General features: G+C 39.1%; 1 protein-coding gene across 4 annotated transcripts in view; it reads left to right on the top strand.

Annotated features, from left to right (window-relative positions):
• The window catches only part of LOC120400663 (palmitoyltransferase ZDHHC14), a 326,414-nt gene that overhangs the window by 272,975 nt on the left and 25,711 nt on the right, over positions 1 to 27,728 (top strand). For all 4 annotated transcript variants that reach the window (XM_039529551.1, XM_039529549.1, XM_039529550.1 and 1 more), the window contains 9 exons: positions 3,749 to 3,832; positions 7,308 to 7,482; positions 10,127 to 10,280; positions 14,865 to 14,949; positions 16,652 to 16,777; positions 17,275 to 17,392; positions 21,408 to 21,538; positions 23,248 to 23,351; positions 26,779 to 26,882. In XM_039529551.1, coding sequence (XP_039385485.1) covers positions 3,749 to 3,832; positions 7,308 to 7,482; positions 10,127 to 10,280; positions 14,865 to 14,949; positions 16,652 to 16,777; positions 17,275 to 17,392; positions 21,408 to 21,538; positions 23,248 to 23,351; positions 26,779 to 26,882 — 1,081 coding nt within the window. The remainder of the gene's footprint in view (positions 1 to 3,748; positions 3,833 to 7,307; positions 7,483 to 10,126; positions 10,281 to 14,864; positions 14,950 to 16,651; positions 16,778 to 17,274; positions 17,393 to 21,407; positions 21,539 to 23,247; positions 23,352 to 26,778; positions 26,883 to 27,728) is intronic.

Genomic DNA, 27,728 nt, shown 5'->3' with positions numbered 1-27,728 from the left:
GAGTGTGTGGGAAGGGGATGTGGAGGTTGAGGGAAATAGCTTGTATTTTTTTTTTTTTTAAACAATAGGAAATTTGTCACTTGTATAACAACTCAAACTTGACATGACAACTGGCCTCAGTGAGGAATGCGAATCAAGGCAAATTTAGAAAAAGATTTTGTGTCTTTTGAAAGCGAATAGCAGTTAGTTATGTGTTTGTGTGTGCAAACACAGAACTGTATAATCTGATAATTTGCCTTGGGATAAAAATTTGCTAATTTGTTCCAATTTGGCATAAATTACATATTGTGTATTAAGCACCTGGGAGAAGGTTTGCAGCTGGGGGAACTCTGATCTGTCCATATAGTGGAAGGAAGGATTTGGCCAGCATCTGAACTCTCAATGGGGACAAAGGAAGCAGTTCCACAGCGCTTGGACTCCTTTGCATGTTCAGTGGAGGGGTCAGCTGAGCTGGTGGAGTCCTACTGCTAGTTCCATGGAAGAGCCAGTTGTCTGAATGAAATGTACCTTACCTGCACTCTGCAGTTCTTACAGGAATGATACCAGTGCAGTGTTACTCCTACATAGTAATATGGTTTCATAAGAACTGTGTCAATGTCTGAATGTACATCTGAGAACTTTGCATTGATACTGTTTGATGAAGTTCAGACTTCATTTATTGCCTGGATGCTCTAAGGATTTGTGGAACTTTTCCTCTTTCCACTCGCCTTTATCTTACAAAGACATTCCATACTAGCCCCTGTGAAAAAATAAACACATTTCATCCAAAACGTTTTTGGGGCAGATCCTCAGCTTGTGAAAATTGAAGGCAGGGAGCCATGAGAACACTAGCTGAGTCTGCCCTTTTTTTGTGTTTCGAGTAAAGGTTGATAAATGAATAACATAGAAGGAAATTCTCAGAATGAAATTAATGTCGCTGTAGAAACTTTACCATGTGGCATATACTATGTGGGTGGTGATGTGGTTGCAACATTACATTGCTGCTGATTGGTTCTTTGTCTGATAAATCCAAAGCTAATCACAGCTTAAAAATTCTTACTATTAACTTCTACTTTTAAACAAAACAAAAACATCACCACTTATATGCCCTTAGCCTATAATAACAATTACAAGCACTATATATATAATTCTTCAGCTAATGAACTTTTACAAAATTCAGCTATTATTCCCTTAGCAACCCACAGAGTTAACTTTTTACTCTGCCTAACATTACTAACTTGTAGTTTATACCCTTTCTATCAACTACACCTCAAGAGATTATAGTTTTCCAAGCCAGCACATAACACAAAAATAAAAAAAATAAATAGACTAAAATTTAGGGTCACATAAATTTAAAGCCATTCTCCCAAATTACCTAAATTTACCTAAATTTAATTCCACCATCATCCTCCCCATGACCCGGCAGGGGGTTCGGTATAAAGCCCCCCCCCCCCCAACTCAACTGGTTTACATGAGGGGGGGCACACTAACACTATCACACACTTCCAAAAAAGTGTCCAAATATCTCTACAACAATCCAAATCAAATGGTACTCCTAATATGTAATGGCCATCAGCTGGCCATTCAAAACTTCAAACATACTGCTGTAAAAGAAGGACATATCATTTACAATACAATTAGGGGGGGCTACCATAATGGGGGGGCAATACATAAAAAAAAAATATATATATCCAAAACACAGGGCGCAAATAAATAACGTCCCAAATTTCTTCCTGCCAGTGTATAATCTTTTGCTTCTTCACCAGGTCAGTTCTCAATGTCTTTTTTTCAAAAAAATCTCTGGACTTTGGCAATATGAAAGCTCTCTTTAGCACCTCTGAGCTCAGATGCGCCTCTCTTTGGGCGCCCGGGGCGGCCCTTCTCCTCACTCCCGCGCCGGCTCTTCCGCCGCCAACAGGCCACACAGAGACCCACACCACTTTCAGCTCGCGCGACGAAATCACGCGAGGATAGGCACTCCGCTCTCTGGCTCAGGCTCCTGCTCCGGGGCTCAGGCTCAGGCTCGCTCGACACTATCATTTCACGATCACCGGGGTCACCATTTGTTTGCGTTGCGGGTCTCGGTGCCCGGCCGGATAAAGCACAACAAATAACAATATTGCAAGAAGAATCATTTATTATTTTATTGTGCCTCATATTATATAGGCTATATATATTAGCAAATTAGCAGACACACCAACATTACATTGCTGCTGATTGGTTCTTTGTTGATTCATCCTCTATTCTTGTGTGTCCCTGCTGCTAACTTTTCCACCAAGGCAGCAGGGATGGTTGGTTGGGTTTTTTTCCCCCATGTACTGTAATTTTAAACTTTTGATGTTCACATCTACTTATGTAGATATTGTATATTTCATGGTATGCACTTCAGAAAATAACACAATGCCCTGGAATCCTACACAATGCTCAGTGCAAGAATCTTCCCATGTGGAGCTATTGCAGGATTAGGGCCTAAAGCATTAATTCACGCACTTTACAAAACCCTTAACCCGTCCCCCCTCTGAAAATATTGCATATGTGCAGTATGGCAGAGTGAAGAGTCCTACTGCAATGTTAATCCATATTTATTTGCCCGTATGTAGTAGTTTCTGTTGAACATACCATGGAATGTTCCTTTTAACTGAATGTATACCACGAAATAGACAGGGGGTTGTCCAGTGTGGAAGAGTTAACACCCTTATAGGGACTGTACCTTGTGAAGTGTACTAATTTTTGCTACCTTAGCTTCTCAAGCTTAACTTTGCATAAATGTGAGTGTATAAAGACTTTTATGTTAAAAAAAAAAAGATTCAGCTTTTGATGTGCCTAACATAACATAAATATAGTCTAATAAGGCGCGTGTGTGTGTGTGTGTGTGTGTGTGTGTGTAATATATATAAAAATGTAGCATTAAGGGTTGAAATGGTAGTTCAAAAATCAGAAAATTCCAAAGAGAACCTTTAACTTTGCCTCCTTCACATATTCATTAAGTGAGTTATTACATGGTCACACAACTAAATAAATAGAAATTCATGAAATATTTCTTCAGAAAATGAATTATTCCAGTCTGGCATACAAAAGATGCTCTTTTCTCAGAGTTCTCTGTAACTTGGTCCAGGCTGGTGTATATGACCTCTGAGAGCAGAACCACCAACTATACTTTGGCATATACAGTACATTGAAGTTCTAGAAAGCAAAGTGACAGTTCTCAGCACAGTGTGAGATAGGCATGGGTTCTTTGGACCTTCACCAGATCTTTCATTGTGGCTTGCCACTTTAAACATTGCTATCTTTCAATTCTCCTTTACAAAATGGTTGCACAACTCTGTGCTCCATTCATAGAGTCATTGTCATATATGTTAGAATGGAACAAATACAAAACAGTTTTAAGACTGTAAACTTAACTGGACTTCTTCCTAAAACAATGAATATTCAGTAGCTTATGCTGATTGCATGCATTTGTTGTTGTGGGGTTTTACCCTTGCCTTTTTGTTTTGTGTAATATGCCATTGTGATCTGGAACTTTGCCAGGTATATAAAGAATGCTTAGAACCTGGCAGCAGTGACAGTCGCACTAGTCTTGTATAAAAGTGTTTTGCCTTGCATGCCATGCACGTTTGTGAAGCTGAGAGATTTGTGGCATGCATGAGTTGCACTGATCTGCCTCACTGCAGAAATGAGTTTGCCACATTGTTTTGAAAACTGCTATGCAGTCTCTTCTTCCCTCCTGCTTTTTGTTTTTCTTTGTTCACTGAGCACTTCTTATTTTAAGGTGGACTCTTTGGCACCTGTTGCTCAGACTGGTAATCTGGAAAACCTTAGCCAGTCACCTCCTTCAACTCATCCTACAAGACAGGTAAAAAACCAAAACAACCCCTACTCCCCAATCCTATTACCATGTAAAAATACTTGACCCCTTTCCCCCACACACAATTTTTCTTTTCATCTTCACCATTACATAAATCCGTATAACTCCACGGACAAGGAAGTGGGAGCACAACAGAAGGCATTCTGTCCTGCACTGGACTATCTCAGTTCCCATCCTATCATTCATTTTCCTGCTCATACTGGAAGCAAGCATACTCCGCCACTTCTGTCTTTCTTCCCAGAAGACTCTTTCCATCAAATAAATAAAGGAAGGAAGGAAGCTCTCAGGAGGGAAACTGTAGCCTGGGACAAAGGCTCAGAATCTCAGTAGTCGGTTCCATTCCCTCACAGGAGCCAACTCTGCTTTTTCCTCCTGCATTCTCACCTTTTTCTATCCCTCTGAGTGTTTCACTTTTTGGATCTACCTGATCTTGTCTTTGACAATGTGGAGATGATCCCTCCTGACCCTCATTCTTTTTGGCAGGCCACTCAATATAACTCCGTTCTGTCAGTCTTCCCACTACTGAGCTGATCTCTGTCAATCAGCTGAGCAGTGTACAAGCAAATGCGTATTATGCAAGCAGTTCTTTCCTAGGTGCTGCATACATAATACTCTGTTGGTGGCTGTTTTTCCCAAAGTATTGGTCCCAGTATAGGCACTCCCTTTTTAGTCGGCATCTCAGATGGTCCATTGTGTCTGCCCCTGCCTGTGCATGTACCAAATAACCAAAGATGCAAGAACAAATTCAGATTCCACAAATTACAGATGATTTCCCTTAGTTTGAATGAGAGCAACAATGTGTCAAATCCAGGCCACACAGGAATAGGAGAATCCAGTAACCTAGCAGTACCCCCTGAGACAATTCTTATGAGATCAGTTGTTCCTGTGGGTTTGGAAGTCCTCATTGGCCAGAAAAAGCTTATATGCTCAGGAGAGCACCAGATCCAGCTCTCTGCATGATGCTGACCTGGCACGGAGCCAAATAGATGGCACTTTTTCTGGCTCAAAGGCTTTCTATCACAAGTATCCAGTCTTCAGAGGCAAATTTTTTCCCCTGGATAGATTCTTAGCTGGTTACCTTATATGCAAAGTGATCCCTACTGATTTGAGGTCTGGTTTTACCATCCAACATTTGCAGAAATTTCATTAGCATACAGCCTATTTAAATGTGTGTGCCTCTCTTTGTAAAGTAGGTACTTACATGGCCCCCATCCTCATAGGTTCTGAGCACCTCCCAAGTATTGCAATGGTTCCCTAGTGTAGACGGGGTTTGTGTATGTGAAGACATTTTTAGGGAAAGCTAAAGCCAATAACTGAGTTCCACATTCAGTCCTGAAAGTGGTGAGGTCCATGGTCATCCTTGGCTTTTGTGGGAATGAGTTCCACAGGTAAGGTCCAGTTCCTTTCAATTTCCTGCACTTGTAAGCCTCCCTATATTGATGGACTGTTTCTTTGTTCTGGTGGACATTAGCTGTTCTGGGAGGTGCTGGTTGAGGGGAAAGAGGTGATATCCTAGGTACTATAACTATTCACAGTTCTCATGGAGGGTTTGAGTATCAAAGCAGAGCCTTTTAACTTGATTGTGTGCATTAATTGATAGAGCCAGGGCAGAGCTCAGAGCGCTGGGTTGAGGTGTTCACAGCCATCTGTGCTGCTAAGTAGACTGGCTACTGTATTTTTTGCCAGCTGGAGCTTTAGGGTGTGTGGCTTTGTTCATACGTATGAGTTGCAGCTAATGGAGTTGTCATGTCATGAATGTGTGGATCACCACCATCGCCACCTCTGTGTTGGATAGGATGGGGTGCAATCTTGAAAGTGAGCAGTTTTATTAACATGGCTATTTTGGCATCCAGTAACATTGAGCAGCCTAAAACGATTCTATGGCTGCAGGCTGAATTTCTTCAGTGCGTGAGATTTGAGGATTAAAACTTTAAAAGAATTACTTTTCTTTTCAGCTGTAACTATACAAACCGTTTTTCCCCCATCAAAGACCCAGATAAGCACGTATCATTGAACTAGTCATGGGTGAACATAAACTTAAAACTGCCAAAAAAAAGAGAGGGGAGCATATATTTCCCATGTTATACCATCAGTCATTTTCAGTTACTTACACCCCTCCCACCCCCAAATGCAGCTATTGGAGCCATAGTTTGAAATCTCAAATGAAAATGTACCAGGCTAACTAGTAAAGTTGTGATGAATGACAGCCTCATACAAGTTTTAAAAATCTTCCCAGAATCCCTATCCAAACTGGCCTATACATAAATCCTCGGGACTAGATGTCTGAATAGTTTCAACTTCTAAAGTTCAGCTGTTTTGATGCATATTTGTGCAAAAAAAAGTCTTTTGTATTCTTTCCATGCTTGAGATAAAATATTTCAATCTCTCAGAACTCAAACAGTGAATCAGATTTTGCTCAGACTTTGCAGAAGAAGCAGCGTACTTTTAAGCTGTGACCAACCATGGAAGACTTCAGCTGGGGGAAAAAGTGGGGGTGAGGGTGGAGGGGAGAGAAAAGTTTGTGTGTTTTAAATATAAATTTATGATCACGTGAGAAACTCTGCAAGGGGAGATGGTGGCCAGGAAGAAGTTGACAGTGTTTTGTAATGGAGATCTTAATGAAATCTTACAGCATTCTACCCTAGCAAATGCTGTAGGTAGTCAGTATTATAGTATGATAGAAATTCATTGCTAGGGATTGTCCAGTTAGGATGCTACTGTGTGAAAGAAGTGTTGCATTCACTGCTTTGCAGAGTCTATGCAAAATGCAAGGATTTCCACTCTAATTCTGAATTGTCTTTTTTTCTTTGTCAGAAAATAAAAATGACTGTCAGGTTGTTTTTTGCCCTTTACATGTAATATCTCTGGTAGAGTGCTCTTCTTTGCACACAAGTAAACATTTACCTATTTTCTCAAAGTACAAAACACAGAGGAAAATTTGTATTGTTCATCTTTTAAATATTTGATCATTGCTACCTTTATTTCACTAAACTAAACACCCATACAGGAGTTGACAATAAAATCTCGCATCAAAATGTCAAAGCTTGGAATTTTCTTTGATCTGCACATACTTTCAGGGTAACTGGAGATAACTCTGGCGGATAAGAGTGCTTTAGAAAATTGTTGGAACCAATAATTTATTCACTTCACTTTGAGTAGTTAAGGCAATACTGTTTTCAGTGATGTCCCAACGTTACCATCAGTGGAAAGTTAATCATAATCCATCTAGATATTTATATAGTCCTCATACCTGAAGTATACGAGCATCTGAGATTTGCCTTGGTTAGGTTATGAAGTCATTGTCAAGTGCTGAACACAGAAAACTTTTGTAGTCTCTCTTAATTTAAGGGATTTTGTACTCTCCAGTGATGGTGAAGATTTAGGATACATTTCCCCTTGTGTTTTTTCAGCATTTTTTTTTTTTTTTTTTTTACTATTTTTCTTTTTTATTTATATGTTGTAGGTCAACAGTGCCCATGACCCCTGGTCAAATTGGAAATCTGGAAATGTGGACAATGCAAATTCTGGTGATGCCTGGGCAACCAAACCTGAAAGTGCAGCGGGGCAGAAAAACACCACTTCGAACAACTGGGAGGGAGCAGCACAATTTGGGCACCCTCAGGCCTATCAAGGCCCAGGTCAGCTAAATGCTCCCAGGAATGGTTTGTTCAGTCTCGAAATAATCTGGACCAGAATGCTGGTATAAATGAGGATCACTGTACAGTAGTGTCCCTTTTCTATACTATGAAAAGTTTAAAAACCTAGCAAACATTCACGTGGTAGGTCAGGGTAGGCACATTACTCAATGATGAGGGAAAGACAATTGCAGAAAATGTTGCAATGGCCAAAGTGTTAAATACCATTTTTGTTTGTTTCCACCGGAAAGGTTAGCAGTGATGGGACCACTAATATAACATAACGTAACATAGCAGTTACATGGAATGAAAATTTTTCACTCCATGCATCTGAAGTGGGTTTTTTTTTTACCCACAAAAGCTTATGCCCAAATAAATCTGTTAGTCTTTATTGTGCCACCAGACTCCTTGTTGTTTTTGTGGATATAGACTAACACGGCTACCCCTCTGATACTCACTAACCTATTGAACATCAGTGTAAATGAGATAGGATCTGAGACTAAAATAGGGAAAGAACAAGTTAGTTGGGTGTCTTTAAGTTGGCAGAGCCTGATGAAATACATCCTAGAATACTTCAGGAACTGTCTGAAAAGATTTCTGAGTCATTAGTGATTATATTGAGAACTCATGGAGGACTGGAGAGATCCCGGAAGACTGGAAAAAGGGCAAATATAGTACCTATCTATAAAAATGGGAATAAAAACAACACAGGGAATTATAGACCAGTCATCTTAATTTCGGTACCTGGAAAGATAATGGAGCAAATAAAACAATCCACTTGTAAGCACTTAGAAGAAGAAAAGGTGATAAATCTACATGGATTTGTCCAGAACAAATCATGTCAAACCATCCTAATATCCTTTTTTGACAGGGTAAAAAGCCTTGTGGATGGGGGAAAGCAGTAGATATGACTTAGCTTGACCATAGTAAGGCTTTTGATACTGTCTCACATGAGCACCTCATAAGCAAATTGGTAAATGTAGCCTAGAGGAACATTCTATAAGGTGGGTGCACAACTGGTTGGAAAACTGTACTCAGAGAGTAGTTGTCAATGGTTCACAGTCCAGCTGGAAGAGCATATGGGGGAGGAGGATCTCCCCAGGGATCTGTCCTGAGTTCAGTTCTGTTCAATATCTTCATAAATTATTTGGATAATGGCATGGATAGTACACTTAAAGTTTGTGGCTGATACCAAGTTGGGAGGGCTCAAGTGCTTTAGAGGATAGGATTATCATTCAAAATGATCAAGACAAACTGGAGAAATGGTCTGAAATAAATAGAATGAAATTCAATAAGGACAAAAGCACAGTACTACACATAAGAAGGAATAATTAGTATCACATGAAATGACTGTCTAGGAAGGAGGACTGGAGAAAAAGATCTGGGGTTATAGTGGGTCACAAACTAAATATGAGGAGTCAATATAATACTGTTGCAAAAAAAGTGAATATCATTCTGGGATGTATTAGCAGGAGTGTTGTAAACAAGACACAAGAAGTAAATCTTCCACTCTACTCAACCCTAAGGTCTCAACTGGAGTACTGTGTCCAGTTGTGAGCACCACGCTTTTGGAATGATGTGGACAAATTGGAGAATCTCTAGAGGAGAGCAACAAAAATGAGTGAAGGTCTAGAAAGCATGACCTACAAGGAAAGATTGGAAAAAATGGGTTTGTGTAGTCTGGAGAAGAGAAGACCAAGGGGGGATGTGATAAGTCTTCAAGTATGTAAAAGGTTGTTAAAAAGAGGAGAGTGATAAGTTGTTCTTTGTCAACTGAGGATAGGACAAGAAGCAATGGGCTTCAATTGCAGCAAGGGAGGTTGAGGTTAGACATCAGGAAGAACTTCTTAACTGTAAGGCAGTTAAGCACTGGAACAAATTATCAAGGGAGGTTGTGGAATCTCTGTAATTGGAGGTTTTAAAGAGCAGGTTAAGCAAACACCTGTCAGGTATGGTCTAGATAATACTTAGTCGTGCCTTAGTGCAGGGGACTGGCCAAGATGACTTACCAAGGTCCCTTCCAGTCCTATGATTCTAATTCTATGGAGAAAAGTGGTGGACTCCTAAAATACTTCCTATAAAATGGCAATGATCTACATCAGTCCACCCTTTCAGAACTGCATGAAAAATTAGCAGGCAAGAGCCGTGAGTGTTAAGAACAGAATCCTAGACATGTTGTTCAGCTCACATAGCTGGAACTTTGTGGGCAACATACAACTTTAAATCTGTGTGTTCCTGTTTCTGCCAAGGCATGGCCAGTAATACAAACCCTCTATTTTTAAGCATTGCAGCCAGTATTTCAAAGAACTTTGTAGTCTTTTTAACCCTGGAAGTCTAGGTGAAGAGAGTGATTGATTTATATTTGGGACATATCTGGGAAAGTGTCAATTAATTAAGTGCTCAATTAAAGAAAATATTGGTTCATTAAGGCAATCTATTTAATAGATTTGTACTGTTTTATTTGGTTGTCTAGGGTTTTTTTTGGAATACATTTTAAATGAGGAGCCAAAAAACATTGGGCTGAATTAGTTCTCAATTTTTTCTTTCGAATATTGAGGGCTGAGGGGAAGAGCATTCTTTGGCTCAGTAAAGTAGTAATACCTTTTTTTATTTTTTCTATCTCTTTACCCTTCTCCTCCTCCTTTAGCGGCTGCTGATGACGACGATTGGGATGATGACTGGGATGATCCAAAATCAACGGCACCATCTTACCTTGGCTATAAGGAGAGTGAGTCTTCTGAGGCCGGGGGCCCACAGCGTGGAAATTCTCGTGCAGCTGCCATGAAATTACCACTTAACAAGTAATGATCAGCAAACTGGGAAAAACAATATGCATTAGAGATTAGAAGAAATTAAATATTGGGGCAGAGTTAAGATTGTAAAAGTTTATTTGAACAGGAATTTCCCCCCCCTCACACGATTCACTTCGTCCTTCCACTTAAATGTGCAGTGTAGGTGGTAGATGTCAGATGTCACAAATTCAGCATTATCATTTCACAGCAGGAGCATGTAGAGAAAGATAGAGGCTACCTGAAACACGTGACATAGGCATGTGTCTCTGGTGTGTTGTTTGTAGCCAATTGACACATGAGTTTCCAGGTTACATATTGCCTTTCTAAACTTAAGGCCTGGTCTACCTCTAAAACTTTGGTTGACCTAACTCTGTCGTTCAGGAGTCTGACCCCTGAGGGACATACTTAAGTTAACTTAAGTGCTGGTATAGACACAGGTAGGTTGACAGAAGAATTCTTCTATCAACCAAGATCTTGAGGGGGTGAATTTACCACAGTGATGGAAATATCCCTAGCATCACTGTAGCAAGTGTCTGCACTACAAATGCTACAGTGGTGTAGCTGCAGTGTCACAGCAGTGTCAGTATAGTGCTTGTAATGTAGACATACCCTAAGTCTTTTAATTTAGTGGCATTTAGTTGCGTATTTAGTGATCTTGGCAGGTGAGGTCTCTTATCCATGGAACAGGATTGAATGCATGGTGCTCCAGAGTGTCGTCGTCTTGTACTCCAACTCTGACCTGAAAAGACTACCTCTAGAGATGGAAGTAGTTCAGTCTTTGGCACTGCTGTGGCAACTGTCAACTTGGCAAGTGTTCCAGTTGTGGCGATATTGCGATACTGGTTCATTAGGAACCAGAGTGAAACTAGAAACTCATTTTACACTGTCTGCTGAACTGCCATTATTTGTTGCTGATATAGGGGCCAGCTTTAACAACCTAGAGCTGAAAGGCTGTATTACCCCATAATCTTCTGAGCCTTCGATCCCCTCGCTATTCGTTTTTTCTCTTTAAGATGTGAAATCAAGTACAATCAATTTCACTTGATCTGAGCTCAAAGAGCCTACAACTCTCTGAACTTGTTTTCAAGAGCACAGAATTCCCTTTCCCCCCTGCCTTCTTTTGAAAGATCTCTTCCCCTCCCCGTCCAGGCTTAAAAGGAACTATTGGGGTTCAGCCCTGCAGCCTTCAATAGAATGAGCCAAATGTTGTTCCCAGTTATGCCAAATTGGCACTGACGTAACTCCAGTGGAGTCACTGGAATACATCTGTAATTGGTGCAACTCTATTGACTCCAGTGGAGATATGCCAAATTGATACCGGTATAACTGGGAGCAGAATTTGGCCTGGCATCTTGTCATAATTTAATAACCCCTTTCAGGTGTGCCATGGCATTTGTGGTTTCAATGTGGGAGGAAAAAGAAAATCTAGTGTAAGGTCTCAATTTTTTAAACAGTCTTTAAATATCTTAATTTTAAAACTTTTGAAAGATATTAACACGTTGCAAGTTTTAAAGTCCAAGGATGTATCTACACTGTAATGTAAGCCAAGGGTTAGAACCCCTGTTGGTTCCTGGGCCTATGGTGACCAGGTGTCCTGACTTTTATAGGAACATTCCCAATATTCAGGGCTTTTTCTTATATAGGCACCTATTACCCCCCACCCCATCCCAGTTTTTCACACTTGCTATCTAGTCACCCTACGGTCAGCACGATTTGTGTGTAGACTGAAGGGGGGTTAGGCTTGAGCCTGAGTTCGAACCCTGGGATTACATTACAGTGTAGACACCCTACGTGATGCTGGGGAAGAGGCAAAAAAGACTCTTGCAGAATTGTGGCCAGGGGCGGCTCTAGGAATTCTGCCGTCCCAAGCACGAGAGGCAGGCTGCCTTCCGCGGCTTGCCTGCGGACGGTCCGCTGGTCCTGCGGCTTCGGCGGACCTCCCGCAGGACCAGCAGATCCTCCGCAGGCAAGCCACCGAGGGCAGCCTGCCCGCCGCCCTCGCGGCGCCAGCAGAGCGCCCCCCGAGGCTTGCCGCCCCAAGCACGCGCTTGGCATGCTGGGGCCTGGAGCCGCCCCTGATCGTGGCCACTCCGCTTTCAGTTGTCACTCCTGTCAATGTAGAAATGGATGTTGCATTATGCTTTAACCTGTTTTCTGTGTCACAAGGGATTTTTTTTAACTTATTAGTTTAAAATATTTTATTTTGTTCTCAGCATCCTGATGTCAGTTTCCTTGGGGATAGCAGCAACAACAAAGCTCTTATAACTCTTGTGTACTGCAGAGGCTTGAGTGCTTTTTTTTGTGTGTTTTAATAAAAAATGTCTCCATCTCCTGATCCTCAAGAAAGAAAAATTAAAATTTAAAAATGTAGGAAAATATTCAAATTAATTATTACTTAACAGCTTTTTAATACCCATTGATGTGCATGGAAAAAGGCTCTCCAGTCCAAACGTGTGCGTTTCTGCTGCATTGCTATGTAATCAGTACTTTAACTAGTCTGAAGCCTGATTTTTTTTTTAATGTTTGTTTTTAAGCTCTCCAAAGATCTTTCATAAGATGTGTTTCTTTATCATATTTATCCATTAACAAAAAAAAAGTAAATATTTTTAAATGTAAATTAATAGTATATTTTAGTGTTCTCATCCCTTTGAAAGATCTTTTTTTTATACAAAGTTACCCATCATAATTTCCATGTCTTTGTTTGTGTCTATGCTATCGTGCATATTTGAGAGTCATGCACTTTAGCAATGAGTACTGCACATCGGGGATACTCTCCTTTTTTAGTTTGGTTTTGAATCTAAATAAAACTAGCTTCCTTTAACTTATAGGCCAATAACCTGAACTTTATAAGACCGTTTGACCAAATGGCAGCATAACCCTCTAACAGAAAAACAATACTCCTAAAGAACAGATTTGTTGTCTCTTGCTAGCTCTTTTTTCTTTACGTGTTCATAATAGATAATAAGTTAGAACAGAGAGGGGTTTTTTAAGGTGTTTTGTTTTGTAAGTAATGTAAGTACAGCGTCTGGCTTTCAGGCACAGTTCCTTGTCACTTCATTCTTTTTGGACTTAAATTTGGTCATGTTTCTTTATCATATTTATCCATTATTCCTTATAGCTATAACCAAAATGGTTATTTTAAAGTAAATCAGATTGAGCACAAGACTTCAGCAATCAATGACAAAGGTCCCAATCTGGCAAATACAAAATTAGCGTTCCTCATATGAGAAGTCCCATTGACTTCAGTGAGCCTGCTCACATGTATAAACATTGGTAGGTTTGGGGCCGTTGTCACTGTACTGCAAGAGGGATAGTTTATATTGAGTAACTGTTTTGATTCTTTGGATTTCTACCTTTTGAAAATACTGAGCTCGAATCTACAACCCTTCTTCATGTGAATAATCCTTCCTCAAGCAAGTAGTTTCACTGACTTTAATGAATGAATACTTGCATGAATGTGTGTTGGAGAATCAGGCCTGTTATTACAGGAAGTCTAATTTTATTTACTTTTCCAATTTAAAGTTAGTCCACATTTTAAAACAGGATGAAATCTCATCTAGGGTCAAATAGAATATTACCCCTGGAATAATAAATAGGTATAAATGGATAAGCGTCTATTGCTGGCTTTGAGAAGTAGTTATAATTGAATGTCAGTGGAATAGAAAACGGGCGCAGAATAATGTAGCTAGTAGTACAAGCCGTGCATTTATGGGAAACTAATGACTAGGTAACACAGACGCAATGGCTTTTCAAAGCAGGAGGCACTTTGATCCTGTCCTTTTACAATGATGTTATTTCTGTTAATACAGATTTTACTGTTGTATACTAAAACTTATTTCAAAATCCAGCATCACCACCAACAAAGTCCCCTATTTTAGGGGCATTGCAAACTAATTTGTGAATTTACGACACACTTCACCTGTGTTGTTGCTCCATGCAAACAGCAGCTGCTTGGCAGCACTTCAAGGAGCCAACTCTTTTGGCCCAGTCATTTCATTGAAAAGACTGAGGAAATTGGACTCCTCTGGTTGGTTTTTGTAATGTAAACTTTGATTTGAGGGCCCAATAACTTCACTTATTAATTCTGGTTAGTGGATAAAACATGTGAGCATCACACTTTATGTCCAGAACTACCAGATAAAATTATAACATTGTAGTTCATAGTAAATAGTTATTACTGTTTCTCAGATGAAACTGATGTGAATTCAGATAATTTTAGCTGTTGAGTGATGATGTAATAGAATGGCAGTTGCTGCTAACTATTCCACTGTCATACTACTTCTGATTGGCTTTGAGTACCAGACCTATTGTTCAGTTCAGTCAATCAGAAACGAGCTTAGTATCCTGTACTTTCATGAATAAAGATGATGATTACTCAATAGCTGAAGCTTTACTGGTTTGTTTTTTTTCCAATGAATAATTAGCCATCAAAGCAATCTGTGATTAGCACAGATTTAATTTAGTGTAATTAGGCTATCAGCTCTCCTTAGCCCATCAGGAATAATGAGTTTTTAAAAACATGGCAGGAAATTGTGAACCTGTCAAAGAAGGGATTATGAAAAAGAAATTCAGTCGCTTTATTTCTTTGATTAGATTCCCTGGATTTGCAAAACCTGGAATGGAACAGTATCTGTTGGCAAAGCAGCTAGTAAAACCCAAAGAGAAAATTCCCATAATTGTAAGTTGTTGGTTTTTTTCCTCATCCGAATTATTTTTAAGACATGTTGAGGCTAAAAGAGGAACTACTGAGGGAGACTAATACCAGTGTGTAAGTAAAAGCTTAGTTTGGTAACCTAATGCCTCGTGTACTGTGGACACTGTTTTGTGTGTGTGTGTGTGTGTGTGTGTGTGTGTGTATATATATATATATATATATATATTGGAGAGACTGTGCCATTAGGGCCAGATCCTGCCAAATGTCGAGAATCTCCAGTGCCATCCACCTGCCTCAACAGGTGGGAAACTTGATGGGGGCCATTGGTGATTGGGATAGCCCCAGCTAAATGGAGCACCCACTGATAGGTTGCAGAGGTGATTCCTTCCCCTCCAGAGTATCTAGCCATTCATTGGCCATCTGAAGGGAGGAAGGGTGCTGATTGGTTCCTTGCCCTCTCCTTTCATTAATTTAAACCGTAGCCTGGGCCATGTGGATCCTCTTCTTGCTCTGTTCCTGCAGCCCATCCCCTGACCCCTTACTGATAGCTTTGGAGTTGTGTTTTGAGGATGCTGCGGGTCTGACGGACCAAAATGGTATATGCCTCAGCAGTTTTTTGCCTTCCTCGCAACATCATGGAGGGACAACTAGATTAATTAGGAATAGGATTTGTTAATTTGTGGTAGTACTTGGTAGGCATGTTAGTTTGCTGCAATTTACACCTAATTCCAGTGCAGTTAAAAGGCTAAATAAAAGGAACAGTTCCCAGAAGTAAAAGACCTGGGATTTTGCTGATGGGCCTTGTACAGCTGGGATCGGGGAGACATTGTTGGCTGAGGTCCTCCTCGGTTTAATATCCTCTGTCCCCCTACCAATGTGAGGGGTGGTGGTAAGACTCTGATGAGTGAGCTGAGTGTTGGTGGTAGGCTGCGGAGAGTCTACCCTGGTATGTGAGAATGAGTAACAAAGCAGATAGTGCCCCATCCCACGTTACGTTTAATAAAGTTGCGGCCTGCTGCTTAAAATCCATCCCTGTGTTTGTCCTCATTCGTTGCAGTGTCCAAATTAACTCTCTTTGATCTTGATGGGAATTGCAGATGCTCAGCAGCATTTCTCAGGATCAGGCTCTTAATTCCTTGCTTCTTTGATTGTGCTAATTTTTCCAGTGTTCTTGTAATGCTGCTTACAATGTATTCTGCTTGGCTGTGCAATGTAAATGGGTCTAACATATAGGTAACATAAAGCCCAGTCTGCAAACCCTCACTCGTGCAACTATTCCCATCAAATACAGTGGGAATACTTACGTAATGGTTTAGACAATCAAAAGACCTTCAAATTACTCAGTGGAGAGAGTTGGGTGTTTCTGGTGAAAAGTCAAGGGCAACATCTTCCAGTAGTAGCCTTTGTTCATTAGCAGCTATTCTAGGTACATTGTTTGCTACAAGAAAAACACCTCATGCTATTCAAAATTTTAAACAATTTCTAAAAGCCATTTCAGTTGCATTATGTACCTCTGATTAGATTTATAAATGAGAGGTAGTGGACTCTGCAAGAGTCTAAGAGCCCCGCTTCAAATAGGCCTGAATGCCTCCTGCAAGCTGCTGAGCACCCTCAAATATCAGGGTAGTTCCTGGATGCTTAGTGTCCAATACAAGTTTTAATTGCTTTCTTGTTAAGGACGGTCTGTTTACATTTATAAAATTAATATTTTTGTAACTTCTTGCAGGTTGGAGATTATGGTCCTATGTGGGTTTATCCTACCTCTACGTTTGACTGTGTGGTGGCAGATCCCAAAAAAGGTTCCAAAATGTATGGCTTGAAGAGCTACATTGAATATCAGCTAACATGTACTGTAAGTGTGTGTGGCACAGGACTTCGTTCTGGGTGGGAAGGTGGTGGTGGTGTGGGGAGCTACGATAGTAAATAATAGCGCATAGTTTAAGGAAAAGTTACTTTTTCCCAATTGGTAACTGTACTATGTTATGAATAGCTAATGTTTCCATTACTGTTGCCTCAAGGCACTGTATTTAAATAAAAACAACGAGGAGTACTTGTGGCACGTTAGAGACTAACAAATTTATTTGGGCATATGCTTTTGTGGGCTGCCCATGAAAGCTTATGCCCAAATAAATTTGTTAGTCTTTAAGATGCCAGAAGGACTACTTATTGTTTTTGCTGATACAGACTAACAGGGCTACCCCTCGGAAACCTGTATTTAAATAGTAAATATTTTGAGACTTTGTGCCAAAGCTTTACTCAGACTAGTTAGTCACATTAACCACTTGTTGGCGACTTTAATTTTTTAAAGGATCCATCAAAAGTCAGAATTTTCTTTTGCCTGTTCCACAGAACACTAATCGATCTGTCAACCACAGATATAAACACTTTGATTGGTTATATGAGCGTCTCCTGGTTAAATTTGGATTTGCTATTCCAATCCCATCTCTTCCCGACAAGCAAGTCACAGGTAAATGATTCCAGCTGTGAACTCAAAGAAAAAAAAATCTCACCTGATAGTGACCTTCTCCTTATTTCTCAATGGTTTTGAAAAGTGTTCAAGATAATTCTTCTTTTGGGTATGGTGGCTTGATGATAGTCTGACTCATGACATATGTCAATATCTGTTCAAATCTCAAATTTGATCCTTTTGCCACTGGGCTGGAAAACTAAGCACTACGAAGGGAGTGTGCTCAGTCTTGGTAGTGGAGAAGGTTTCATTGTTCTGAAACAACCCTGTGGGCAGTTTTGGGAGTGGCTCTCAGAGAGCTTCCTATTCATTTCTTCAGAGAACATTATCATGACACAGGGGCCTTTCAGTTTGAAAGAGAAGAATAATAAAAGTGAAAATTGTGGGGGAGAGAGGAAGGATCCTCAGACCGAGGGTACACCATTGTTTTTCTGATCATAAGTAAAATGTTACATATGGGTTTTTTATAGTTCATTTCACACTTGCTGAAAAAGGTCACACAAAAAGTGTTTTCTATCTATTTGACCCTTTGCCCTGATTAAAAGAACAGGAGTACTTGTGGCACCTTAGAGACTAACACATTTATTTGAGCATAAGCTTTCATGGGCTACAGCCCACTTCATCGGAAGCATAGAATGGAACACATAGTAAGGAGATTCTATATACATATAAAGAGAACATGAAAAGGTAGGAGTTGTCTCTACCAACTCTAAGGCCTGGTGTACACTAGGGGGGGTGGGGTTCGATCTAAGGTACGCAACTTCAGCTACGCGAATAGCGTAGCTGAAGTCGAAGTACCTTAGTTCGAATTACTTACCCGTCCTCACAACGCAGGATCGACGTCCGCGGCTCCCCCGTCGACTCCGCCACCGCCGTTCGCGGTGGTGGAGTTCCGGAGTCGACGGGAGTGCGTTCGGAGTTCGATATATCGCGTCTAGATGAGACGCGATATATTGAACTCCGAGAAATCGATTGCTACCCGCCAATATGGCGGGTAGTGAAGACGTACCCTAAGAGGCTAATTAATTAAGAGAAAAAACTTTTGTAGTGATAATCAAGATAGCCCATTATAGACAGTTTGACAAGAAGTGTGAGGATACTTAACATGGGGAAATAGATTCAATGTGTGTAATGGCTCAGCCATTCCCAGTCTCTATTCAAGCCTAACTTGATGGTTTCTAGTTTACATATTAATTCATCAGCTTCTCATTGGAGTCTGTTATGGAAGCTTTTCTGTTGCAAAATTGCCACCTTTAAGTCTGTTACTGAGTGGCCAGAGAGGTTGAAGTGTTCTCTTACTGGTTTTTGAATGTTATGGTTCCTGATGTCAGATTTGTGTCCTTTTATTCTTTTGTGTAGAGACTGTCCGGTTTGGCCAATGTACATGGCAGAGGGGCATTGCTGGCACATGATGGCATATATCACATTGGTAGATATGCAAGTGAACGAGCCCCTGATGGCGTGGCTGATGTGATTAGGTCCTATGATGATGTCACTTGAATAGATATGTGGATAGAATTGGCATCGGGCTTTGTTGCAAGGATAGGTTCCTGGGTTAGTGTTTTTGTTGTGTGGTGTGTGGTTGCTGGTGAGTATTTGCTTCAGGTTGGGGGGCTGTCTGTAAGCGAGGACAGGTCTGTCTCCCAAGGTCTGTGAGAGTGAGGGATCATCTTTCAGGATAGGTTGTAGATCTTTGATGATGCGCTGGAGAGGTTTTAGTTGGGGGCTGAAAGTGACAGCTAGTGGTGTTCTGTTGTTTGTTGGGCTAAACAATAAGGGCTTGACACAAACACTTTGAAGTCAATGGGAGCCATGATTTCAATGGATATTGGATTGGGCCCTCAGTGGTCTCAGCAGCTCAGTCATCACAGTCATGTCTAATCTCAGAATCTGTTCATTTTCGTAGAATTCTGTGGCACATAAACCAGGAATGTATTTTTTAACAAGTGTGGTGAATTGTGCATTTAGTGGGAAGTGGAGACCTATGCTGGAAGAAAACCTGTAATTTCTGTTTATATTTAATGCTGCTGCTTCCTCTTTTGTTTTTCTTCTTCTTCTTCTTCTTGTAAGACTTTTATGCAGTGTTTTTTTATAAAGGCAACAAGTCAAAAAGAAACACACACACACGCAAACAGGCATGCAGCCAACCATGTGGCTCTCTGTACCACTGAAAATGCAACAACCTCTCTGTGTGTGAAGAAAGTTGAGCATTGATGCAAATGCTGGGATAAGTGCCGAGGAAATTGAAAAGTGAGGAAGTGATTTTGTTTTCGCTTAGCTAGCCTTATGCTTAGAATTCCACCAGTATTTTTATTTAAACACATGCGCGTGAACTAAAAAGAAACCCGAAGACCTGATGTGTCTCTAGCTTTCATTGTAATTGGATCATAAAAGACTCAAAAGAGAATCTGGCATCTCAGTTAACCTTTTGTCTTTTGGTATTCTGTGAGCGAGGGTGATTTTCTTGATTTGTGCCAAGAAAGGGTATTTATTTCCTTTAGAAATTAGATTAAACAAAACTTTCTTTTAAAATGGTGTAAATATCTTTCAGCATGCTCAGGAGGTTTCTTTCAGAGGATGGCTGGACAGAAAAAAAAGCTATTCTAGACACTAGTCTGCGGAAAGCCTGCTACTATGCCAGCTGACTATTACTTTGTTTAGATGAGAACTGTAACAGGAATCATGTTTTTGCTGGCTGTTATGGATTATGGATGTGATTTGCAAAGATTCCAAATATGTTACCATTCATGTCTCCGTACACTGACTGAGACACTACTGCAGCTTTAGTACAGCTGGATGATAAAGCAAGTTATAGTTATGGAATATGTTGGTTTTTCCTTCAGTGTTAAATTATTCTATTAATTTGACTAATGCCATTAAGTTCTGTATATGTCTATCAGTTAGTATTGCCAGCTCCTCCCCTCCTTGTTTGTATCTTACGGCTTTAGTTTTCTGTGGGGGTTTTAAGCTGCTGCCATAGCAACTATGTCAGGGGTGTGTGTGTGTGTGTGTTTTTAAGTGTACTCCTTCAAGGACTGCTATCTACATTGCTATGTGGATCAGAGCTGTTAGTATGCTGTAACAATGCCTTATCCTTTTCAAACGTATACTATTCATTGTGTACTATGTTGGACTCATCAAACGAATGAGGGTTTTTTCCAGTTTTAACTATAAAATGATAGTCTTTTTAATTTTAACAAAACAAAGGTAATTATCAATACACAATGGTGGAAATTGCTCTTTATAAATAGCGTTTCATCAGTTACCTACTTTTAAAATGTAATAGAGTTTCAATGATATGTGCTAAATATCTCTGTAGTTACAAAGAGCTGGCACTTCATAAATGCCAAACTTTGCTATTCTTTTAGCTTCATCTTTTCCAGCTTATGTAGGAAAAAAAAAATCTTGGTATGTTGGTGGATACAATATTTATAAATTTTGAACAAGTGTTTTGGTGGTGTTGGTGGGTGTTGTCTTTTGTGCAACTGACTTCCATATATGAACTTAACAGAAGTTGGACCTTTCAAAAGCATTATAAACATGACCTATTGCCATGTTTACCAAATAAATGCTACTCCATTTTGGTTTTACTCTTTCTTCAGAAATTGATATGTTTCTGTTATCTTCTTGACTGAAGAACTGAATTGATTGCATTAATCAAAGGCCTGCAATTTGCTCATGCCTGTAAATTCTGTGTCTTGGGTCAACTAATTAACCGTGTTCTCTGGAAAACAGGGAAATGACGTGCCATTATCCTTATTTTTCAAAATCAGACAAAAAGAGGGAACTCTCTAAAATGAGTCTTGGCCATTATTTAAAAATAACAATCCTACTCACCAGCAGCTGGTGTCTGTTACTCTACAGTTCTTCTTATTTTCCAAGCTACAGAAATTACATAAAGGTAGCCATTTCACAATCCACCAAATTTAGTTGAAAAGAGCCTGTTTTTATTTTAAAGATACTTGTGGATGCTGCTAAAGCGGAAATGAAGTAGTTATTATTCAGTATATTGCAGGGCGCTTTGAAGAAGAATTTATCAAAATGCGCATGGAGAGGCTGCAGGGTTGGATGACCAGGATGTGTCGTCATCCGGTTGTTTCAGAAAGTGAAGTTTTTCAGCAGTTCCTCAATTTCCGGGATGAAAAGGTAGGAAACAATTCAGCCTTGTTACAGTTGGAAAAGAGAGATGAAAGAAAGGGATTTGGACTGATGAGCTTACTTTGTACAGGAGAGTGGTGTTAAATTTTGTAGCCTACAGTTAATGAATGTTTTGATTTGTCTGCCCCCCCAGTGGGCAATAGACAAGAGCTGTAGATTGCCATGTGTTTGGTAGACTTGGCTCATTGCCTAAAAGAGGAATAGGTTTGACTAATGAAATTTTATTGCCATCTGTCCCAATAGATAGGTATCTTAAGGTAGTTTTGTTTTTTTTTTTCCCCTCCAGAATTAGCGGAATAACAATTTCTAATTCTCCCTCACCTTTCACTCCTCTCACACATTGCATCTCCAGTTAGTGATATTTCTGGAAGAGAAGAATAGAATGAGCGTAACTCTAATAATAGTAGTAATTATCTAAAAATGGGTGAAAATCCGACAACTCAAGGGATTTTTTGCTTTCTTTAACAAAATAAACGAATGTGCCCTTCCAAAGATTTCTGTGGCTGTTGGACTTGATCAGATCTGACTCTGCTGAACTCATTCATTGTTGTTGACTCATCAGTTAGTACAGTCCTAGTGATCTGTACTGTTCTGCTGCCAGAAACAATTCATTTTGCAGCAGAGCTTAGAGATATATGGTCCTAGTACTGCATTTAAAAAAGACAGAAAAAGGGGCTGATCCTGATGGTAACAAGATCATTCCATAGGTTTTCCTGAAGATAGAATCATAGAAATGTAGGGCTAGAAGGGAGATTGAGAGGTCATTTAGTCCCGACCCCTGCACTGAGGTTGGACCATATATATCTAGAACATGAGCTTACTTCTTCAGTTTTCTTGTTCCTCCTCATTTTGTTTTTTTTCTCTTGAGGGTAGCCCATTTGCTAAGCTCCAGAATTAGTACCAATCTGGTTATTTGTTGACTGCTAGGCCTACATAACTGGCACCCTTTTTTTAAAGATGATTTTTTTGTTTAAAGTATTCATGAGAAATAAAGGCAAAATGGAGTGCATGTGTAGAGTGTACGTTTATCCAGAAAATGTTCTGATAGCTAAGATAGGGTCACGCAGTTCTCCATCTGCCTTGTCAGCAGTTTCTGTGGCAAAACACTGTATGGCTGGATATTGGCATTCTCATGACTAGTGACCTGAAATACAGAGAACTGATGCTGCAACATATCTAGGATTAAAAAAAAATAATTCCCACTAAGGATTTTACAGTGGCAGTTGTCATATTTCTGCCTGCTGCTGCTGCTTTTATTTATACAAATATGACTATGTGGGAAAATGATAGTAAAAAATTTAAGTTGCTCAGTCCTTTAACCAATTAGATGATGGCAATCCAAAAATGTCACACATTACTCTCTATATAGAGTGGAGCATAACTTTTAAAATCTAACAATTTAGATATGTGCATAATCCATTTTTCTTTTGTAATTCGGTTATAGGAAAAGTAGTTTCAGTATTGTGTATATACTTATGTATTGCACAATGTATAATTCACATTTTCAGCTTAGTCCTATGATACAGAAAATGAAATGCATTTTTTAAAAAAAAAGTTGAACTTCTCTCTGTATAGAAGAATTGGCAAAACTCCCATTGAAGTTGTGTTCATTGCTTAGGATACATGTTACTCTACTGTGGGTAAATAGTGGTGATCACATTTCACAGTATGCATTGTCCCATTGTTCTTATTCCAAGGAATGGAAAACTGGGAAGAGGAAGGCAGAAAAAGATGAGATTGTGGGAGTAATGATCTTTTCTACTATGGAACCCGAAGCGCCTGACTTGGACATGATAGAAATGTAAGGTGGCATTCCCTTCTCTGGCACTGATACTACATGTGAGCAGTCATATTACAAAATGTTATCTCCTGATGGAAAACTACTGAACTATCCATATAACAAAAATTTAAGCTTGCATGAGTATACATACTGGTGGTATCAAAGGACTTCTGGCAGTTGGTCATTGAGGTGAAACTGAAAAATGGTAGCTTTCTCATAAAGTTATCTTAAGATTTGGTGGAGACCTCTCCAAATCTGTTAGAACTCTGACACAATAAAAAGGATATTGCACAGATCTGCACATGCAGAATCGCAGATCAGATTGAAGGCAGGTCCTAAAAGGACTTCTCTTTGCAACTAACTTGAATCAGAGTCAATGAGCATTGGCAGAGTATTGGCACTGAAGCCTGCCAGTGCTGCAGTTAAATGGTATATTTTGTTTATTTGTGGCAGTTCTGAATCATTCCAAAGCAACTAAATGTATCCAAAAAAATGTAATGTGAGGTAGACAGTCCTGTCAAGCAAGAAAAACAATCCTGTGCATAAATGGAAAAGATAATGTTTAATTCATTCAGCAAAGCATTCTGATGGGAGGGAAATCTATTACAAATTAGGGAAGAGTGACTTAAATTATCAAACTTTTAAAAAAAGTCATATGAAAAATTGGGCAAATTTTATATGTGTAAAGGAATGTGTGTGCATGCGCACACACACACACACCCCTCTTAGCTAACCTTAGGGTGATAAATTGGATCTGCTTTGCAGTTCCTGTCTTTAATTCCCATAATCTTTTTTTAAAAAGAAAAATGAGGAGATATGTGATTTGCTCGCCTCATCCCCCATCTACTGTAGAACATGGGTGTTTACATGGATTTCCATAATGTCTGTATGTCTGTGAAGACATTAAATGTTTGTGGATGAGCTGATGTGATTGCATGAAAAATGTTTAGAATAGCAATATCATACTGTACCTACACTTAAAAATATATGAGGCCTATGCCAAGCATTTTATCGGTAAAGCAACATCATTGTGGTGCATGGAGTAATATCTATCTATATTCAAGGAAACAGTCCTGCCCTAGCAGGGAAATGGACTTCTAGGTCTCTTGCATTTCAAAATCAGTTGTTCATCCTCAACCTTAATTATGTGCTTAAATACCATGGTATCAATGTGGTACAAAAACCCTTGGTACTAAATAGATTTTGTATGTGAGTGAGAGAATGATGTGATGATAAAGCTCCAGGAGAATTGGTTTGTAAAAATACTATCAAGAGGCATAACATTTCTCATCAGTCAGGAAAGAGAAATGATGATGCTGTAAGGTGTTAGGGCCTCTAAGTTAGGAAGCTTATTATTTGTTTTTGTTTCAAGGGCAAGTTTTAATCTACGTACGTGCCATTCATAATATATCTTTTAATAACAGGAATAAAAAAATAGTAGGTTTGTATGCCTTAATTCACAGAAATATTATGAATTATCTCCTTTAGTAGAAGAAAGCAGGTGGTTATAGGGCAACTTTGAAAATACTTAACAAAAAATGTATTTATTCTGGAGCTTACCACTCTGATATTTCATTGGCCATTCTTTCTTTTCTCAACCACTCTACCCTATTAATCTCTCTCAACACTGTGGTAGAAAATTTGCCAGTCAATAAGGCAACTATTTTAAACTAATTCAATCTAAAGTACTCTTAACCAACTTAATTGTCCACATAATGGAGTTGCACCTATAACTTACTTAACTCATTTGTAAGTTTAAATCAGTAGAGCTTTTGTGTTTAGACAAGGCCTAAGTCTTCTGTCCATTTATTTCCCAGAAGGGAGTCAAACACACTCTCATGGCATATGGGTTAAATCTCACTTTATATTTATCATAATTTCAGCATTTTTTCAGTAGAGTTCATAGGGGTGTAAATATAACTCTTGCTCTATTGGTTTGTCTCCTGTCCAAGGTGAATGTGCTGACATTTCCTTTCTGCATATTTTATTTTCACTATTATATTGTAAGTCAGTCTTCCCATTAAGTGGTTAAATCCTTTAGATCACCTTTCACTGATGATCCTAAAAACATGGCCTAATTCTTGAAACAATTACTACTATGCCTATTCTCATTCTCACATGTAGTCCTATTATAATTAATTGGGTGGCACATAAACAGGGTAACTTTTTTTTTTTGGAATGCGGGCCTTATTTTTTTATCGCATTCTTCAGTGTTTGGGACTTTGCATGAAAATAGGATCTTGGCTTATTAAAGGTACGCTGTTTTGTTGTTTTTCCTGTTTTAAAGTCACAGAAACTTCCCCAATTACAAGTTGTGATATTGCAAACAAAGAATTGACATTTCATGGAGAATGATCAGGTACTGCTTTCAGGGAGAAATGTATAGTAACCTAAGCATAAAGCTGGGATCTCGGAACCTTTGAGGTCTAGTCTCAGCTCTTCCAATGACCCAGTCTGTGATTTTGGCCAAGTCACTTAACCTCTTGCTCTCTGTACAATAGAGATGATAATACCTACATCTTAATGGTCTCATGGGCACTAGATAAAATACAGATTAGTAGGGAAAAATTTTAATGAAAATGTTAGGACATTTATAGAGCTTACTCTGTTAATTGCTCAGTGCTATATACATTTTGATATTTTAATGCAGATCCCCTTAGTCAAGTGAAAGAGAAATACATAAATTGAATTCCAAGCAGATTGTTTTTGAGCACAAAATATTAGCATTTCTTCCATGAGACATCAGCAGCTCTTTATCCTAAATCGATTAGCCATCTTCAGGTTGAGACTATATTTGTATTCTCCCTGAAGAGGTAGTCCAGTTTTGAAATTCATTTTCATATCAGATTCACCCTTTGTAGGCTGGTCCCTGAGTATAGGATATAGCGGCTGTTTTTGTGAGTACCATCATGTTAAGAAATCAGACTTCTATTGTCTTTTTTTAATATTTATTTCTTCACATTAAAATTTTAAAAAAATGTGCGCTAGTGCACTAGGGGTGCATTTTCTTCACAAAATTTAAAATACACAACAGCAATGATCATATATCCTTTATATGTGAGACTGCCATAGAGGATGTTTTGGATTAGCTATGTAAACCTTTCCTTATCCATAGGGATCCAGAGCAAGAATGATAATCCAGTTGCAGACTTCTTTTAAAGGATGGAAAGTATAACCAACAGTATGAAGCATCAGGCAAAGGACCTGGAGTGAAATTCTGGCCCCCCTGAAGTCAGTGGGGAAATTGCCATTGACTTTTTGGGGCCAGGATTTCATCCCAGTCTTTTACTAGTTCTGTGAAATGCTTAACACGTTCTTGGGCATTGTAAAAGTTATTAATAATAGTCATGTAGTTGTTCAAAAGTCCGTTGCATCAGTTTAAATGCCAACTGTAGCAAATTGGAACAACTCTGTATCTGTCTGTAATGGGATTGCTCTTACTCCACAGAGAACAGAAATGTGATGCAGTAGGCAGATTCACCAAATCCATGGATGATGGAGTTAAAGAGTTGTTGACAGTGGGACAAGAACACTGGAAACGTTGTACTGGACGTAAGTGTCACTTGGAAACTTTACAAGTTTAAGTCCTCTCTGCCTTGCTCTTTTATTATTTAGATATATTTTTGTATTTATTATTAAATTTGAAATGTATTTAAATCAACTGAATTCGAGGACATCCTATGTTAGATGAAACCACACACTGAAAATTACTAGTAAGGCATACAATGCTAAAAAATATTAGATTTTTTTTCCCTTTTCCCCTCCTTCCCCCCTCCCTTAACTAAATTTCCTGAGTTTATAACACTTGGTCTGGGGATAATTGCAACATCTCTGTATTGTATTTTACCCTAAATTATTAATATATACTCTCAACCATAACTACATCTTAACATAGTTTTTATCTGGAAATAATCATTATTGTAAAGCTCCAAAATTCTTATTACTATAGTTAATCTTATTATACCCAAAAGACAACTACTCTGCATTCCTTGTTTACAAAAAAAAAATATGGGGCAGGGACCTAATACAGTGGAGTCCTGGTCTATTGTTACTGCAATATAAAACAATATAATAATAAACTAAGAATAAGTGGCCAGCTGAGAAAATGTTTTAATATTTATGAACAGTAATTATTACAACAGTAGTGGAATATAATTAATATTTTACCATTGCAGTGAAATTGCAGTTAACCAAATGTTCATTATATCCCCAACAGTTGTACTGAAGAAGGAACTTAATATCTATAGAATTCAGGAACTGCATAAACTAAAACACACAAACCACTGCTTCTTTTTTTTTCCCTCCTCCTCCAGTATCTTGGATGGAGGAGGAGACAAGGCATGGGACAGAAGTTCCTGGTTCTGTCTCCATGCCCTGTTCTTTTCTTATCTTCATAGT

This window comes from Mauremys reevesii, linkage group 3 (assembly GCF_016161935.1).
Source record: "Mauremys reevesii isolate NIE-2019 linkage group 3, ASM1616193v1, whole genome shotgun sequence".
Classification (NCBI taxonomy): Eukaryota; Metazoa; Chordata; order Testudines; family Geoemydidae; genus Mauremys; species Mauremys reevesii.
This window is presented reverse-complemented; position numbering and strand designations above follow the sequence as displayed.